This window comes from Eublepharis macularius, chromosome 14 (genome assembly GCF_028583425.1).
Source record: "Eublepharis macularius isolate TG4126 chromosome 14, MPM_Emac_v1.0, whole genome shotgun sequence".
Classification (NCBI taxonomy): Eukaryota; Metazoa; Chordata; class Lepidosauria; order Squamata; family Eublepharidae; genus Eublepharis; species Eublepharis macularius.
The window spans coordinates 61,916,062-61,933,812 of NC_072803.1; the positions used below are offsets into that span (position 1 = coordinate 61,916,062).

Below are 17,751 nucleotides of genomic sequence, written 5' to 3' on the forward strand. Positions count from 1 at the left end.
CGATGAACTGGATTTAGGCCAAATTAAACGACGAGCTGACATTTTCAGCCAGGGTTGGTAAAGGTGAACATTTGGATGCCTCAAATCTTTTATGTTCGACTCGCTCAACTTTTTCAAAGCAAAATAGTGGCATATTTGGTCTTGAGCCCCTCCGGTTGTAAGAAAGACGGTGCTTAACAGTGTCTGGGCCCCATCAGTCCGGCGAGAACTTGCGCCACGCCAAACCCGTGGCCATGGCTGGGAGCCAGGGGACTTGCCAGTGACTCATTGTGCCCATGGGTGGAAAATGAACGAGGTTCATTACACAAAATTACATTTAGGGAACAGCCCCTTATTAATTACAGTGACAAAAGAGTGTTTTTAAAAAGTGGGAGAAAGGAAGTCAGCTACCAGAGGGAAGTGGCCGAAAATGTTGCCTGCAGTGTCCGTCTTTCAAGTGATACGGGGAATTAGACCAGGAAATGCTTTTTAAGAAAAACATTTCATTATTTTTCAAAGGAAGATAGGATTAACAAAGCTTATATCCACCCTGCACAAGGGAAATCTTATTCTGTGTGGCTCATTCAGAGAAGCCTTTTCAGGCTTAACAGAAATCCAGGCCGATTATTTCCGTAGCAGTAGCTCTCCATATTGCCGGGTGTATCTTTCCTCATCAGTGACAAGGTAGAGAAATAACCAAGAGCAATTTTGGCATTCGCATGTGCTTGATCTCCCAAGAGGGTGGGGATTGAAAGCAGGCATTCCCTAAAAGTTCAGATTTTAAAAGGCATGAATTCCTCTGCAGTGTGGAAGTTAGGTGACGTCCTTGAAAACCCTTACGTATATAATAATGCAAAAGATCAGTGGTGGTGAGCTCCTCTCTGGATGCTGGCCAAGGTGGGCCCTTCAGCTAACAATCTGGGCATCGATAAAGAAGATGGATCTCATCCACAGAGCGCAAGCCACTAAGAGGTTCTCATGCCCAAGCCCCATTGCGAGAAACAGGGCAGGAGATCTTCTCCAGTGGATTGTGTGCGCCGTGTGGTTGGACCGCATCCAGCACCAAGCAGCTGGTGCCGTTTCCCCAGTGCTGAAGCAAACCCAAACGAAGTGCCCTCCTCCTGCCCCCTCTACACACACACACACAGTTCAAAACAGAGGCGAGGCTTCCTCAGTTAGTCCAAGCTGTCAGCTGGAGGCTGTCGCCTCTGCCCCTTTCTGAGTTTGAAGTGAGGCAGGGCAGCCTGCAGCGCGGCTCTGATACAGGGACCTTTTGTGTTTGTGTGCTAGAGTGTGCTCTGTTCCCGACCCCGACCCCACTCACACCCATCTTCTCCCCCTTTCCAGCATTTGGTTCCAGCAATGCAGGTTCTGTGTTCGGGCAGGCAGCCAACACCGGCAGCAACCTCTTCGGCCAGGTAACCCCGCTCTTCCTGGAACGAGCGCCTTGCCTTCTGTCGGCAACCTGCGCTCGACTCTGGTGGGAGGAGAGAACTCCCTTTGCCGTCATCTTCTCATTTGCAGGAGTTTCAGGGCACACAGAAGTCATACAGTGGGGCTAGTAAGTCCATCAGTCAGTTATCCTGTGGGCAGAAGAGTCTCTTTCGCACGTCCTGAATATATTGCAGCATCGATTTATCAGTGGCCACCAGCTTAAGGGGCTTTAAAGAGGGAATGGGCCCATTCACAGAAGTCTAGCCGTGGCTGTTTAGTCATGATGGCTCAAGGGAACTTCCACATTCAAGATCAAAAAGAGTCCAGTAGCACCTTTAAGACTAACCAACTTTATTGTAGCGTAAGCTTTCGAGAATCACAGTTCTCTTCGTCAGATGCAATGAGAACTGCAAATGAGAACTGTGGTTCTCGTAAGCTTATGCTACAGTAAAGTTGGTAAGTCTTAAAGGTGCTACTAGACTCTTTTTGATTTTGCTACTACAGTCTAACACGGCTAACTCCTCTGCATCTACTTCCACATTCAAGGAATGCATATTGTTGCTGGGTGGGGAAATGGGGGGCAGTCGCCCTCCTTCCTTGCTTGTGGGTCTCCAGAAGCATTTGGAAAGAGGTGGACTGGGTGGCTTCCGTCTGGTCAAGCACATCTGCTCCCTGTGTGGGTTTAGTGCTGAAAATCTCCCAAAACAAGGATACCTGCTCACAGTGGGCATCTCCATTGCATTTGATAACAGAGTCAAAGGATGCAACGACTTTTCCGGCTGAGGTTCTGTTCATGTTTACTGGCAGCAACACGTGAACCAGACTCTGCTCACCAGTCCACGCCTCTTGAGTGACCCTAAAATTGCTTTGGCTTGCGTTAGGATTTCTCCTCTGTTTTTGACTCAACTGTCTATCACACCTCTTCTTGCATTTCTCTTTGGCCTTCCCGTAAACCTGTGGCCATAAAGCCCTTGGAACACGTGCCCAAACAGGAGAGGCAGGAGGAGTTGGGGCAAAGTTTGCTGCACATCCCAGTAATAGGAAGCGGGTCACAGCCTTATTGGAAAGCGGATCAGGCTGCAGGTGCCAAAATCAGCAGCTTTCAGTGGGTTCCCATCTTGTACGTGATTCTGAGCCTCCTAACACATACACAGGATAACTCCACCCAACTCTGTGTCGTGAGCAGAGTTAGAAAACTCATTTGTTTGTTTGTTTTTATGTAGAGACAGTTTGGTGTAGTGGTTAAGAGCGCAGGAATCTGGAAAGCCGGGTTGGATTCCCCCCTCCTCCGCTTGAAGCCAGCTGGGTGACCTTGGGTCAGTCACAGCTTCTCGGAGCTCTCTCAGCCCCACCCACCTCACAGGGTGTTTGTTGTGGGTTAATGATAACATCCTCTGTAAACCGCTCTGAGTGGGCATTAAGTTGTCCTGAAGGGCGGTATATAAATCGAATATTGTTGCTGTTCATTTTTTGAGGATGTTTATACACTTTAAACTACTTGCATGTCTCCTGGAATCTAACCAATGGTCTCTCCGTGCCCTTACAGTTGCTAAAAGACTTATTCTTCAACACCGGAAAGACAAAAAGCCCTCCTCCTATAAAGACCCTATAAACTTATCAACATTTGATGAACATATTGCACCTAGAAGGCAATTTTGCATGGACTTATTTTTAGATATTTGGAAATCTTTCATAGACACCTATATATAGATTTGCCAATAGTGTTCTTGTAGCCAGTTTCCCTTGCATTTTTTACTGCTGTGGGGAGCTGCTGTTTAGTGGGCAGGAGGTGCATGAACGCAACTGAGCGCTGACCCGAGTTAGCTAGTCGCTGCAGAAGTCCACCTGGCCCTTGAGCCTCCGAGAGGCCCCTGGGGCTCTGGTAAAGAGAAGCGTCCCAAGTTGCTTTCCTTCTTTTTTCTTCTTACAGCAGCCCTCTCCCAGTGGGGGCCTCTTTGGTTCTGGAAGTGGGGGAAGAGGAATGGCCTTCTTCAGCGGGCTGGGAGGAAAGCCAAGCCACGATGCGGCAAATAAAAATCCATTCAGTTCGGCTGGCCCAGGGTTTGGATCCCCAGCCACCCAGAGTAAGTCAGTCTTGGGCAGAGGGAGATGGTTTTGGGGGACCCGGTTCATAAGGGCTGGTTCGCACACGCACGCTAATCTCCTTAGTGGCGATCGCTCCAAGCGGTGACTTTGACATGCAGGTGACCCCATTCTTCAGTATACTTTTAACGGTGCCACAGTCACACCCTCTCGGTGGAATGCTTTGTTCCTGGAGTGCGTTCGGACGTTCAGCTGCAAGAATTGAAGTGATGATGATGATGAGGAAACCAACTGTGTGAACTCAGCCCCAAGTTCCATGCCGTCCTGAAACAGTCACAGTTTCACAGCAGCAAGACAGACACGGGAGGCCTGCTTTGGCGGGAGCGTGCGTTCAGAGCCTAGACAGTCTCGGCCCGCTGCTCGCCTCAGAACTGAGTGAAAACTTCCTGCAAGCTCAGGAGGAGCACACTTGGGGTTGCTTCCCACTTTTCCAGGCTGAGCCCTGGGATTCGAAGCACATTTCTGATGCTAAATGTGCAGGACTTTCCCTCCCATTGAGCCTGAGAGAGCGCTGAGAATAAGTGCAGAGGCACATTTGGGAGACTTTATTTTTAGGTCTTATTTACACCCCACATTTTAGCTCCGAGCGGCTCCCAAGGTAGCTTCTCACTATTAGTCCCTCAGAGGTTCCCTCCATGATGCCGGGGGAAGGTTATGCCGGAAGGTTTACGGAAGTATCTTCTGGCCCTGGCAGTTGGTGTCTCAGTCCAGGTTCCAGGCTTTTCCAGGGGGGAGGAGCTGCCGGCCCATTGGCTGGTGGTGAAGGTGCCGGCCCTCAGAAGCAGCCCTTCTCTTCTGTGCCCCGGCAGGTTTCAGGAAGAGATACACGTTTTGACCCCCCCCCCGCCCCCCCCACAGCAATACTGGGGTTTAAAATTGGGATGCCACAGAGTGCTTTTACATAACATGCCGGAACTGTCCCTCCTGAGTCCAGTTAGCCACTGTTGAATACAAGATGCTTGGCTTGGTGGGCTATTCTTCAGTTATTAGAGAGACAACTTGAAAATGGGGTATTCTTCAGTTATTTCTCGGCTGTTGTAAGTTTTCTTAACCAGCCATCCTTTGTGACTTGGATTTCTGGCATTCTAGATCAGACAGCAGGTTTGTCACCAGAGATCAGCCACAAATAGGTGTTTAGTTGTGTCTCCTGATTTTCCTGGTGGTGCTAGAAGTTCTGGCTTTAAGTCTAGTCCGTGGCTGTCTGGTCCACAGCTCTGTCCTCCAGCATTCCACACCTCCACGGCTGACTTTAATTTGGTGGGCTGGATCAGGTGATCAAAATTGCCCATAAAACATAGAGCAGGTGATTTTCACTAGTAAGTCAAGCTACATGGTAAACACGGCAGGAAAAAAGTATTAAGTTGAGCAAGAAAAGAATCCCCTCTAGGCAGCTGGGTTCCAGCCCGTCTGCAGCCTTCCAAAGAGAGCCTGCGTGGCATAGTAGTAAAGAGGGCCCAACTAAGAGCAGAGAGATCTGGGTTCGAGTCTCCTCTCATTGTACAAGCTCACTGGGTGGCTTTTCTCACGCCACTTAACCTACTTCCCAGGCTGTTGTGGGAGAAAGTGACAGAGGCAAGGGTCACATACACCATCCTGAGCTCCGGGGGAGGAAGGGCGGGATAATGTGATTATTATTATTATTATTATTTATTCAATTTATATACCGCCCATCCCAGGGGCTCTGGGCGGTGAACAGTTAAAATTGATAAAAACAAAACTAAAATCAATATACAAATAATAAAACAAATTAACAAGGTGCAGTGGTGGGGAGAACCTTCCCCACCCCAAAGGTGGGAGGCCGACATGGCACCGCCCCCTTAAGGATTGAAAGAGAAGTGGGTGGGTGTTGCTGGGCGTGAGAGTTCTGCAGAAGTCCACATTGGTAACCAGAAAGAAACGAATTTTGCTTTCAGTTTCTAAAATCGCCCGATCGTCCGTGCAGGCAATCCTCGTGCATTCTGGGTCTGGTGCGAAGTGCAACTGCGTGCTATTCTGGCCCTAACTAAGATTAATTTTTAGGGGCTTTATAGCTAAGGGGGCTGTTTGTTCTGACCGGTTAGAAAAAGCACTTTGTTTTCCTCCCCACCTCAGATACATCGAGCCTTTTTGGAAACAGCGGAGCCAAGACCTTTGGGTTTGGTACTTCCCCCCCCTCTTCCTTTGGCGAGCAGAAGCCAGCGGGCACGTTCAGCTCCGGCGGAGGGAGCGTGGCATCTCAGGGCTTCGGGTTCTCCAGCCCAACTAAAGCAGGTACTGATTTCTCTGCTGATCTTACTGTGATAGCCAGAAGAGTCTTCTGCAAGCGTAGCTGTTCCCCCAGAATGCTGAAAACCGCACATTCCTTGAGTCTTTCTGCTCTTAAGTGCTTTTTTTAAAAAAATCAAGCTTATTTCTGCAACATGCAAAATTCTACTTCTGCTCGTCATAAGGAGGGTCCAGATATCTCTGTGGGGCACTGACCCCTCTGTTCGTGAGAAGCTGTTCAGAACTCCGCTTCTGGATTTGGAGATTCAACGGGGCATTGTCTGCCCTGTTTGAAATCTCTCTCCATGCTGTTAACGACAAGAAGCCCGTTTCCCCTTTCTAGCAAAGGGGCTGAAGTTTACACCCAAATCCTTTTAGGGGATTTGATGCACTGTTCACTCCTTGACCTGACTGCTCTGCTACAGAAGTGCTGTGTGTTCCCCTGTAGTCTAAGCATCCAGTTAAAGCCTTGCTCTCAGGAGGAGTCACTACACACCAGTCCCTCCTTACAGCCCCAACCCAGGCTTAACTTCATTGTCTTGCTGTTTGTTGCGAGGGTGGCCACATTCAACGCCAGAAGCGGGTCTTGCGACTTTTAAAACCTCTGCGTTGAGAGGGAGGGAGCTCAGACCCCACCCTCTCGCCCCAATTGCTAAATGGGCACTCCTTGGCCAACCAGACAACAGAAGTCAGAGAAGAAATGAGGAGGTGGGGCTTGCGCTGCATTGCTACTTTTCTTGATAGGTTGCCTACTGTGCCCACTCTGCGGCTGTCAAGAGTGAACTTCCGGCTGCAGCACCTCTGAGAGAAACAGCCTCTCATCTCGCTTCACGGGGGCCACGGCAGAAGGAAAACACTATACAGCACCCGTGGGCAGGGCAGGGGCTTGCATTTCTTGCTCTGTTGTGCCTGCATCCTTCTCCACTCTCTTCACATCATGTCCTCAGAACAGAGAAGTGTCCCCAAGAGTCCAGCCCCAGCACAGTGCAGGACATTCTCAGATACTCCTGTTATAATGTATACAAACAGCCTCTCGGGAACAGCTGTCTGCATTTCCTTCAGCCTTGGCTTTGCAGGGCTCCAGTGGCAGATTGGTGGCTGCAGAGAGGCTGACTGAAATGCAGGCTGAGCCAGAGTGAGAGCTGAATAAAACCGTTTCTTTTATAATAAGATGGTGTGTCCTGGTGTTCAAGATACCACGTGCCCCCACTCCCCCAATGACCCCTGCTCTGTGCCCAGACGAGGGCAAAAAACGTCCAGGATCCCTGGTCAATCGGGCCTGGAGGAAAATTTCTTCCCGGCCCCGAAGTGGCAATCGGCGTTACCCTCCCTGGGCATATAAGAAAGGGCCACGAGAGCCTCGCCCTGGTCCATCCCATCATGCCCCCCCCTCTCTTCATCTGTGCACATTCATATTAAGTCATAGAAGCAACATTGCTGTCAGGTGGCCACCTAGCCTCTGAGGAAGGAGAGCCCACCACCTCCCGAGGAAGCCTGTTCCACTGAGGGACCACTCTAACTGTCGTGAAGTTCTTCCTAATGTTTAGACGAAAACTCTTTTGATTTAATTTCAACCCGTTGGTTCTGCTCCAACCCACTGGGGAAACAGAAAACAATTCTGCTCCATCCTGTATGTGACAGCCCTTCAGATACTTGAAGAAGGCTGTTACATATCACCCCTCAGTTGCTAAACGTACCCAGCTCCTTCAGCCTTTTTTCATAAGACTTGGTCTACAGAACACATGGGAGATTCTAGTCCAGAATGAATCGGGGAACCAATGGATAAAAAACCTGTCCGAGATGTAACTGGATACCTGATCTGTGTTAAATAATTAAACGGGAGCGTTTTTATTTTTATATTTCTTTCCAGAGAGCTTTATTTACAACCGGGCGGTATCTGTTACAGTGGCCTGGGCTGGAATTTCACCCGGGGTATTAAACTGCATCTTCCTCTGCTCCAGTCAAACTGCAGAAGGAAGTTATCTGCATGCCTGAACAGTCGAGACCGAAATGCGCAAGATTGTGATGGGAGGGGCATCATTGGGTGGGGGTGGATTGGTTCAGTTTGTGAGAGTCTCTCTACACGAGATGCCTTGGCGTGTGTTTGTCAAGTGTCGGGAGATGCAGTATTATCCGGGAAGCGTAGTTTTTAAAAGACAGAGCCGACGGAGATCACTCCGCAGGGTGGATTCTCTTCCTGCTGCATGCTGGCATGCTGGACTGTCTCCCTCTCTGGAGCTTTTACCCTGCCGCCCTCACTGCTGCTTAAAACTTTGAATTAGCTGAGCCTCAGCAGGGCAAAGGCTCCAAAAGGGGAGACGCGAGAGGCGGCCGAGGGTTATGAGAGAATCCATCCCCTCCGGAGTGATCTTTGCCGGCTCTGTCTTTCAAAACGCTTCCCAGCTAACATTGCGTCTCCCGACCCATGAAGAGCATGTGTCAGGTGCCTTGTGTAGAAAGACTCACGGGGCAAGGGAGATAGGCTGGTCTCACAAGACAGTCTTTAATTCTCAATATAAGTTGGATGCAACATCAAAAGTTGTATTTTTCCAGCCCTTGAAAGTGGCTGTGTGAGGCTGATTTCCCTTAGCTGTATAATCAACGTCCACTGGCTCAGTATTGGGTAGTTTCATAGTTTTTCAGGATTCAAAGGCTCAATGTGAGCATTGTGAGAATAAAGCTTCTCTTCCAAATCACCGCTCTTTGAAGCACAGAGGGAATGACAGTAGCCCGGCCTGACGGTTCTGTTTCAGGAGTCCCTCTCCCTCCCAAGCCTGCTCGACGGGTCAGCTCGGCAAGCAGCCTGCCTCTAGGGTGCGATGCGCCGCTACGCTGGAATGGTTGCAGTTTTCCTGGCGACATCAGAAATGCTACCTTAGCAACTGCTCGGTTTTTTTTGCAGAGAGCAGGCAGCAGCTGCTGCTGCTGCTGCTTTGCATGCCAGCTCCAGCAGGCGTTATTGGCCGGCTTAATTCATGTCCAAGAGATTTTTTTATAAGGATATGCCTGCAGAATCTAGCCACTCCTTTTGCAGTAAGTGCTATGAAGGATGCCTGAGGCGGCTCTGAAATCAATCCCCTCCGTCTATATTTGCCTGTGTCGATTGGGTGGGGACTTGCCGATCGGCAGCTCTAAGACAGTCTTGATGCCGTCTCTCTGATGTGGGCGGGAGTTTGAGATTCCTTCAGCTGCTGCTTAAAGATGGATCTCTGGAAGGCACTGGATGCAGGGTTGCAAACGTGATGGGTAACTCTCTAATCTGCTTGCATGCTTTGCAGCTTTGCATTGTCTCATGAAGTGGCTGAGGCCTTGATCTCGCTGAGATAAGATGGCCAACCCGGGTCTGGGCTGCACCATTTCAGACTGCAGGTTGGGGGCCACAGGGCAAAAACTTCCTCCATGCAAAGGAAAAAAATCCAGCATATTGAAGATAGGGAAATTTATACGCTAGAATCTAGAGGTGATAGTTTTCTTTCACTTTTTTTTTTGCTATGTATATAGGGAGGAATGTTAAATTGTATGTCACCCCCACCACCCCAGCAGCAGTGGTGCAGTCCAGATAGAGGTCAACCTGGGGAAAGCTACCCCTGAGACCTGGTATGTTGGTGCAGTTGTGAGCAGGCCAAACCTGCATCGCCATCCTCTGCGTCCCTCTGGAACCCTGGGACGAGAATTCCAATCTACCTTACAGTGCGGTTGTAGGGAGTTCTGCAGTGATGTACTTTGGACATGTGAAATGCTGAGTCCGTGCTGTTCTTAATACCGACAACCTTGTCTTGGTTGTGCATGGCAGAGGGTTTAGAAACGTGCACGCCCTCCATTGAATTCTGTGTGTATTTAATTACAAAGCAACCAGCGTTCATAGCAGCAGTCGATAAATCTGCTGTACATCTTGGCAGCTTCTCGCAAAGCTTTGGAAAAAACAAAGGAATGGGGGGCACCTGTCACCTGACCCTGTTGCCACGAAATTGGGATTCCTTGACTCTGACCCCCTCTCTTTCCCCCTTTCTTCCCTCGGTGGAGTGAGTGCCAGAGTGCCACGTTCAGCCACCTGGTCCGCTGCTGAGCCCATCTTGCTTCAGAGTGTGCTTGTGAGGATTTCTGAACATAGAGGAGAGTTGCACTAGTTTGCAGCCCAGCTGGCCACGGAGATGCTTTGAGAAAGGAGTGGCAAGTGGTGGTCCCTTGCCTTCAGCGTGGCCTGTTGAGTTGCGTCTGGAGCACAGGCCTCCTCCTCCATACCTCTCTGGGTTGGCGTACAAAGGGGCAGAGTTGGGCCAGACGCTTCCAGTTGCTGATACCTTAATATGCTGTAACCAGTTTGAGACCTTGGAGCGGGAGGTGGAGACGGGGTCTATAGTGCTACCCTCTTCCCATTTTCCCTTCTGCCTTTCCTTCCAGATCAAATATCTGCTGAAGAGCCTTGCCATTTAGACAAATATCCCCGGCCTACCCTCGTTTTTTTCATCCTGAGTTCAGAATTCTCATGTCACAGAGAGCCGAATACTGGAGGCAGCCTAGGTAGAAGTAGATGCTTCCCTGAAATGGAGCAGGGCTCAGTTGGCTTGGACAGCTCAAACCGCAGCTTGTTTTAGAGACCATTCCCTTGATCTGTCCAATGCATTTAAGCATGACCTGTCCTTAAGGTTTAGGGTGACAATGCACAGCCTTGCTGTGACCATTCATAAGCTCAGCAGTGAATGTGTGAGGAAGCTGCCCACTTTTGTTCTCTGGAGCTGCTACAGTGAATAATCTAACTTTTCTCCTTTTCTTTCTCTCTCTCTCTTTTTCCCCGTCTGTTTATTGTTGACTTTGATTGTTTTTTTGTCCCTTTTTTGCCTCTGTTTTGCTCAGGTGGCTTCGGAGCTGCTCCAGTGTTCGGCAGCCCTCCTACTTTTGGGGGGTCCCCTGGGTTTGGAGGGGTGCCAGCATTCGGTTCAGCCCCAGCCTTTTCAAGCCCTCTGGGCTCGACGGGAGGCAAAGTCTTCGGCGAGGGGACAGTGGCAGCCAACACCGGAGGATTTGGGTAAGCTGGCAAAAACTCTTGAGGATTTTGCTTTCCTTCAGTAAGATCTGCAAGTGAAGTGTTTCCGTTGCTTTATTGGTTTGATACATTTAGGTGCTGCTTTATCTTTAAAAAAATCCTCAAAGATATTTACATAAAAATAGATTCCCGTATACAGTGACTAGTTTATTCCCTTCCTCCCTCATATCCATAAAAAGTCAGTCTCCAGCATTCTAACATGATAAAGGAACTGGAGCCCGGCGGAAGGGGTGGTGCTGTGCAGGGAGAATCGGGCTCAGTTCTCATGAAGATCCGGGCACTGGATCCGGATCTCCTCCTCCCGCACAAATCTGCTCAGCAATTCAGATCTCCTTCCGGGGAGCCCCCCACCTTCCGAAATGAGACCCATGCCTTCTGCAGTTTTCCATGCTCTGCTTTGCAATTTCTTCCTTGGGGAGATTCACCCGGCACCATTGACATCATTTAGTTGTCGGGTCAAATCCTTCTTGTTATCTTTTTTTTCCCATTAATTTTATTAAGAATTTTTGAACAGAATAAAAAAACTAAAAATGAAAAGAAGAAAAACAATTTGTGGGGGTAGAAATCAATTTAGGTGGAATTAAGATTATAGTGTTGAGAATTTACACAACAAGTGAGAAGAATGAGTTGTTTTATAAACAACGTAGACAGATAACAGACTAGGTTTGTGAAAGTTGCTGTTTGATGAGTGACTGGAACGGAGTGATTTCCCCAGAAATAGATAGACTTTCAGAGAAAAACGTTAAAAATACACAAGGTAAATAGCCAAAGGCCTTCTTGGATTTGATGAACAATTTGGGTTTAGTTGATATTTGGAGACAGAAAAATGGCAACTCTAAAGAATATACTTATTTTTCAGAGAGACATAGATCATTTTCAAGGATAGATATGATTATGACCTCTAGAGATTTAGCCGCTAAGGTCTCCAAAGTAGAACTCTTACCAAGGACCTTTTGGGGTCATAACCAAGTAAGTTTGATTTGTAAAAGAAGATTCAGTATTTTCAGATGGAGACTAAATGAAGCATTGTTACAAAAAGAGAGAATTGTAAAGGACTGTAAGAAAAAACTAAAATACTTTTTTGAACTTGATTTAAATAAAGACACCCATATGAGAATGGTCTGGGATGCAAGTAAAGCTTTTATGAGATGTCATTTGATACAGCAGTTTGGTGTAGAGAGCCAGTTCGGTGTAGTGGTTAAGAGGGCGGGACTCTAATCTGGAGAGCCGGGTTTGATTCCCCACTCCTCCACTTGAAGCCAGCTGGGTGACCTTGGGCTAGTCACAGCTCTCTCAGAGCTCTCTCAGCCCCACCCACCTCACAGGGTGTTTTGTTGTGGGGGTAATAATGACATACTTTGTAAATTGCTCTGAGTGGGTGTTAAGTCACCTGAAGGGTGGTATATAAATTGAATGTTAAATCGAAATGTTAGCATAATGCTGAATTGGAGAAGAAGAGGAAGAGAAAATACAAAATATCCATTTGCTTATCTTAATACATTTATGTTGTTCATTATATTTCTTTGCTGATAAGTTTTTATGTTGTTATAAAAATTACTGATTTAAAAATCTATCAATACATTAAAAGAGAATCAGTGGAGGTATAGCAGACAGACACACATTTCTTATTGCCTGTGGTCAAACAGGTCTTGCAGGCTTTTGAGAAAATACAATAATCCTACCAAACCTGTTTATCAGAAGCAAAAGTGAGATAAGTGTACAACTTATGAACAGCAGTCCATTTTTTAACTTCTTTGTAGCTCACTGAAAAAATCAGCATGCTTAATTCTTCTTCCACGTATTGAAGGCAGCCTTATACCAATGGCTGTAAAAAATAGTGTTCTGCCAGGTGAGGCTGCCTTGGTAGCAGTGGCACTTTGTGATGCTTCTGCATCCACCGGAAAACTCGTTAACATCTCTGCCTTTTCAGGCGATGACTCACAAATGGGAAAGCGCTTTGTCAGCTCAGCCCATCCTTCACCTTTGACACTTTTATCCCTCCCTCCTGCCACCATGGAATGAACAATGCTATATCCTGCCCACTCAGCTCGTGCCTCTTACAGTGGCTTTCAAAACTATACCCCCTCCCCAAAATCTGTTTCAAAAAACAAGCCATTCACAATCAATCAAACAAGTGAAATAATTTGTAGGAGGCCACAACTAATCAGCGAGCCCAAGATGTTCCAAAAAAGTAAGATCTCAGCAGCCCTCTGCAAACTCCCCGGGGCTTGCCTCCCTATAGTGAAGGTTCGCATGCAAACAAGGCCCGAGATCTCCCTCCCTCCAGGCCCCACTTCATCAGGCAAAGGGAGATCCTGAGCAGGGCCTTCCCTGGTAGAGCATGTAGAAGGAAGCAGCCCTTCTGATAATCTGGGTCCAGCCCCTAAAGGCACTGCAGAGGTCAGAGCCAACGCCTTGAATGGGGCCTAGGAATTTTATTTTACTTTACTGACAACTCATCTTTCTCTCCAGTGCAACTTACACCATTCTCCTTTCCTCCATTTTGTCCTTACAACCACCTTGGGAGTTACAGGTTAGACTGAGAGCTAAACTACCCAAGATGAATTACACAAGGACACTCGAGTACAAAGAGACGCAATGTTAGCCGGGAAGCGTCGTTTGAATTTCTCCTCTCTCTACAGAGCCAGCAAAGATTGCTACTCAGAGGGTTTGTAAATTTTCTCTTTGCCTCCCCGAAGGTTCTGTAAATTATTAACAAACCCTCTGAGGAGTGATCTTTGCCGGCTCTGTAGAGAGAGGAGAAATTCAGACTATGCTTCCTGGCTAATATTGCGTCTCCCTTCACTTGAGCATCCTCGTGTAGTTCGTCTCGTGTAGTTTAGCTCTGAGTGAGTGTGACTCGCCCAAGGTCACCCAGCAAGCTGCCATGGCAGAACTGGGATTCGAGCCTGGGTCTCCCACCCTAGTCCAACACCAGGTGCCTGGGAAATGGTGTCGTGTGTGCTTCCACCACTTCTCAGGCACCTAGTGCTGGTCTAAGGTAGGAGACCCAGGCTCGAATCCCAGTGGCTGGTGCTCATCCTGAGCCGCGTTTTGGACTCCTTGCAGTTTCTAAACGCTTCAAATGTAGCCCCACGTACAGCACGTTGTAGTAGTCAGATTCAAAGATCACCATCGTATGTTTCATGGTGGCCAAATCATTGTTCTGTAGGAACAGGCACACCAGGAGGAGCTAGAAAAAGAGACATGGAAAAGGTCTCAAAGGTTTCAGAAGGGAGTCAGAACTTAGGGGTGGGAACGCTCCAGGACACTGAGGCCGGTCTTAGGTAGTGATATGCTTGGGTTTAAATCTGACAGTTCACTGACACGGGTCTCTCTCTTTGTCCTGACACAGTTTTGGCGGCACAGCCAGCACGGCATCTTTTGGCACGTTGGCAAGTCAGAACACCCCTACTTTTGGATCCCTGTCCCAGCAATCTCCCGGGTTTGGCTCTCAGGGCAGCGGATTCTCCGGCTTTGGGTCCAGTGGAGGAGGTGGGTTCCTGGTGATCGAAACGACATTTCAGGAAAAGAGCCAGTGTTCCCGTCCAGTGACCCATCCTTGGATTTACAGCAGTATTGAAGATGTGAATACGCTGCGGCCATTTCATAAGAGAAGGAAGGGAATGGTGGACAGAGAAAGGCAGGGAGAAAGAGAAAAGGGAAAGGCAAACCCAGAGGGAGAGGAGAGAGCAATGGATATGAGTGAGACTAGTGACAAGCCAAGGGGGTGCTGGGGATGGGTGCTGCATTTGGGGGCGGGGCTGCTGGATTGGAGGGGTGTAGCTTCAAGAAAGCCGTGTAAGTCTTTAATGAATGTTTTCTGTGTAACTTGGCTAATAATCCTCTTTAATTTTGCATTGTTGCCCCCCACAGGCTTTGGCTTTGGATCATCAAATGCGTAAGTTCTTACCACTGCCTCGTGCCTTTCTTTGAGTGTGAAAGGAAGCATCTTTGGGGGTGAAAGGTATTAAAACTGGGAATCCTGGCTGAATTTTGACTTGGCAAGATAAGATTCTGGCTTTGCTCACTCTCTCATTTCTCCTTTGAATAGCATTAATGAGGAGCTTAGGATCTCTGTGAGGGCCCTTTGCCTGCACTTCTCCTGCAGAGCTGATCCCTGCCCTACTCTGCTTTCCAATTTGTTTGTATTCTACAAATGTGCTTTAGAGCCCATCATAAAGAGAGGGCTGGAAAAGAGGGCACGTTTACAGAGGGAGGTGCACAGTAATGCAGAAGTTGCATCAGAAGCCTGCCCAGGGGGTCGGCATATCCTCCTGTTTTCTGTATTTGAGAGCCAAGGATTTTGGTGCTGACAGTGACCCTTCTGCCAGCCCGGTCCATATCATGAGGTTAGGAGCTGGGTGTGACAGGCAAATTAACCTATCAGTCATTAGCTGATCTGCCCATAGCGGACAGAGTCAAGGCAGGCCAAGGGGCCTAGGAAAGCAGGGGGGGATCAGTGGAGGCACGGGGAAGGAGAATTGAACATGGGAGGGGTCCGGGAGGAAGAACATAATGCCAGAAAGCCGAGCCTGAGAGGGCACAAGGAACGGCTGCAGCAGACAGCTGCACACTTGCCCAGGCCTGCAGAAGTGGAAGAGTCTTGTAGGAACCGAAATATTCAGACAAACCTTGGCCCCCGCAACCTTTAGCCTTTCTTCAAAGGTGACAAATGCAGAGAAATGCTTGACATACAGTTGAGGCTGCATGTAGCTTAAAATAAAGAGGCCTCCATCCGTGACCTTACGCATCTTGCAAAATTCTGCCTGGTCCAAGCCAGGGAGCGGATGGAGGAAACTGTCCGGTTTCACTTTCTGGTCCTCGGAGTTACAAAGAAGATCTGGAATGTTAACAGCGGCTCAGTCTACAGGTGTCAGGAACAGGAATTTTTAAAATGTTTTTAAACTAGAACAGTACTGGGTGTGGAGGCATAAAGGGGAGGCTCCCTGTTGAGTGTTGAATGAAGACTGCAAGCATCACAGGCCGAGTGTTGGCTGAGTATTTCAGACTTTCTGCAGCCTCTAGCCCTGAGGAAGGGGGGACCCCTCCATTCGCTTAGGAAGAACTGGGGGTGGGTTTGGAAAAACTGCCCATCTGCATAGCCCAGCTCCACCCCTAGTGAGCTGTGGGCCTGGGGCACTGGGTTTCTCCAGTCTTTCTAAGAGGCTCAGGCATCCCTCTAAAACTCAGCCTTGCACCAGCACAGCATGTGTGTGTGTTTTTTTTTTAAAAAAGCGATGGGCATCAGTCCACTCCAGGCCTATTGAGGTTTGCCAGGGTGGGATGCTGGCCCAAGCATGGCAGTGGCTTTCTTCTGATCAGCTTCCAGCTGTGGCTGATGTGGAAGAGGATGTCTGGTAGTGCTGCTAAAGAAAAAATTGTGAAAACGAACTAAGCATAATAGCAGTGAGTCCAGTAGCACCTTTAAGACTAACCAACTTTATTGTAGCATAAGCTTTTGAGAACCACAGCTCTCTTCATCTGATGAAGCTTATAAGCCTACAACTTTATTGTCGCTTATGCTAACCAACTTCATTGTAGCATAAGCTTTTGAGAACCACAGCTCTCTTCATCTGATGAAGCTTATAAGCCTACAACTTTATTGTCGCTTATGCTAACCAACTTCATTGTAGCATAAGCTTTTGAGAACCACAGCTCTCTTCATCTGATGAAGCTTATAAGCCTACAACTTTATTGTCGCTTATGCTAACCAACTTCATTGTAGCATAAGCTTTTGAGAACCACAGCTCTCTTCATCTGATGAAGCTTATAAGCCTACAACTTTATTGTCGCTTATGCTAACCAACTTTATTGTAGCATAAGCTTTTGAGAACCACAGCTCTCTTCATCTGATGAAGCTTATAAGCCTACAACTTTATTGTCGCTTATGCTAACCAACTTCATTGTAGCATAAGCTTTTGAGAACCACAGCTCTCTTCATCTGATGAAGCTTATAAGCCTACAACTTTATTGTCGCTTATGCAACAATAAAGTTGGTTAGTCTTAAAGGTGCTACTGGACTCTTTACTGGTTTGCAACTACAGACTAACACGGCTAACTCCTCTGGATCTAACTAAGCATAACAATCAAGGAAATAGATACGGGTAAAGACAATTTAATTTGGCTATCACAAAACAATCCTTTAAATAATATATCACATTCAGACTGCATACTCTTAATAATGATAGCAGAATAAAGTTTTCTTACATCACTCTATCTACCTCCTGAGAAATCTTTCTTAAAGTGCCTGTACCAACGGTATCATCAACAGACGAACGTAATTGTTGCACTAAGTTGCCATTCCAATTGTAATATGCCTGACTGTTCAGTTACAATGAAGTGCTCGTGCTGAACGATACTTATGGTAGTGCTGCTGGCGGAGAGGAAGCTGTTGTGTCCTCAACCTTGTGCATGGTTTGGTTCTTTCAGATCAACCTCTGGGTTCAGTGGCTGGAGAAGCTGAGGAGAAGCCAAACCGTTTCGCCCTGTTGTCAGATGAACCGGGACCCTCCTTTCACAGAGCCAGCAGTGAAATAACAAACGTTGAGTTCACATTTTCTGGCTCTTTTTGTAAAAAAGAAAAGAAAATGTACTTAAAATGCTTATTTTTTTTAAATGGAGATGTTGCTCCTGCTCTTTAAATAAAAGTATTTTCTCTGCTTCAATGCTGTTGACTTCTTTTTTTGGGGGGGGGGGTTAGCATGTGTCTCAGTATCAGAAACTTAAGTGTCATTTCCTGTTGGCCAACTGCATTCATTAGAATAGCAGCTTTCAGACTGCGATTACGAAGTTCCCGGTAGTCACCCATCCAGGCCCTATCCTGCGCAGGCCAAGCCAGCAAGGGGGTTGCATCTTAGACCTTCCAACCATATTTTAAGACCCAGGATTAACTTGCCAGGTTACTAGTTTATGTGGGCCAGGTTTAAACTGGGCCATTTCCATTT

At 47.7% G+C, this 17,751-nt stretch overlaps 1 protein-coding gene across 4 annotated transcripts in view; it reads left to right on the top strand.

Annotated features, from left to right (window-relative positions):
• The window catches only part of NUP214 (nucleoporin 214), a 100,218-nt gene extending 82,857 nt beyond the window's left edge, over positions 1–17,361 (top strand). For 2 of the 4 annotated variants that reach the window (XM_054997973.1, XM_054997976.1), the window contains 7 exons: positions 1,327–1,397; positions 3,344–3,497; positions 5,608–5,766; positions 10,615–10,786; positions 14,160–14,299; positions 14,681–14,705; positions 17,237–17,361. In XM_054997973.1, coding sequence (XP_054853948.1) covers positions 1,327–1,397; positions 3,344–3,497; positions 5,608–5,766; positions 10,615–10,786; positions 14,160–14,299; positions 14,681–14,705; positions 17,237–17,270 — 755 coding nt within the window. In that variant the 3' untranslated portion in view covers positions 17,271–17,361. Of the gene's footprint in view, positions 1–1,326; positions 1,398–3,343; positions 3,498–5,607; positions 5,767–10,614; positions 10,787–14,159; positions 14,300–14,680; positions 14,772–17,236 lie in introns of all 4 variants that reach the window. The other 2 variants (XR_008598215.1, XM_054997974.1) reach the window with 2 other exon arrangements.
• Positions 17,362–17,751: the final 390 nt, after the last annotated feature.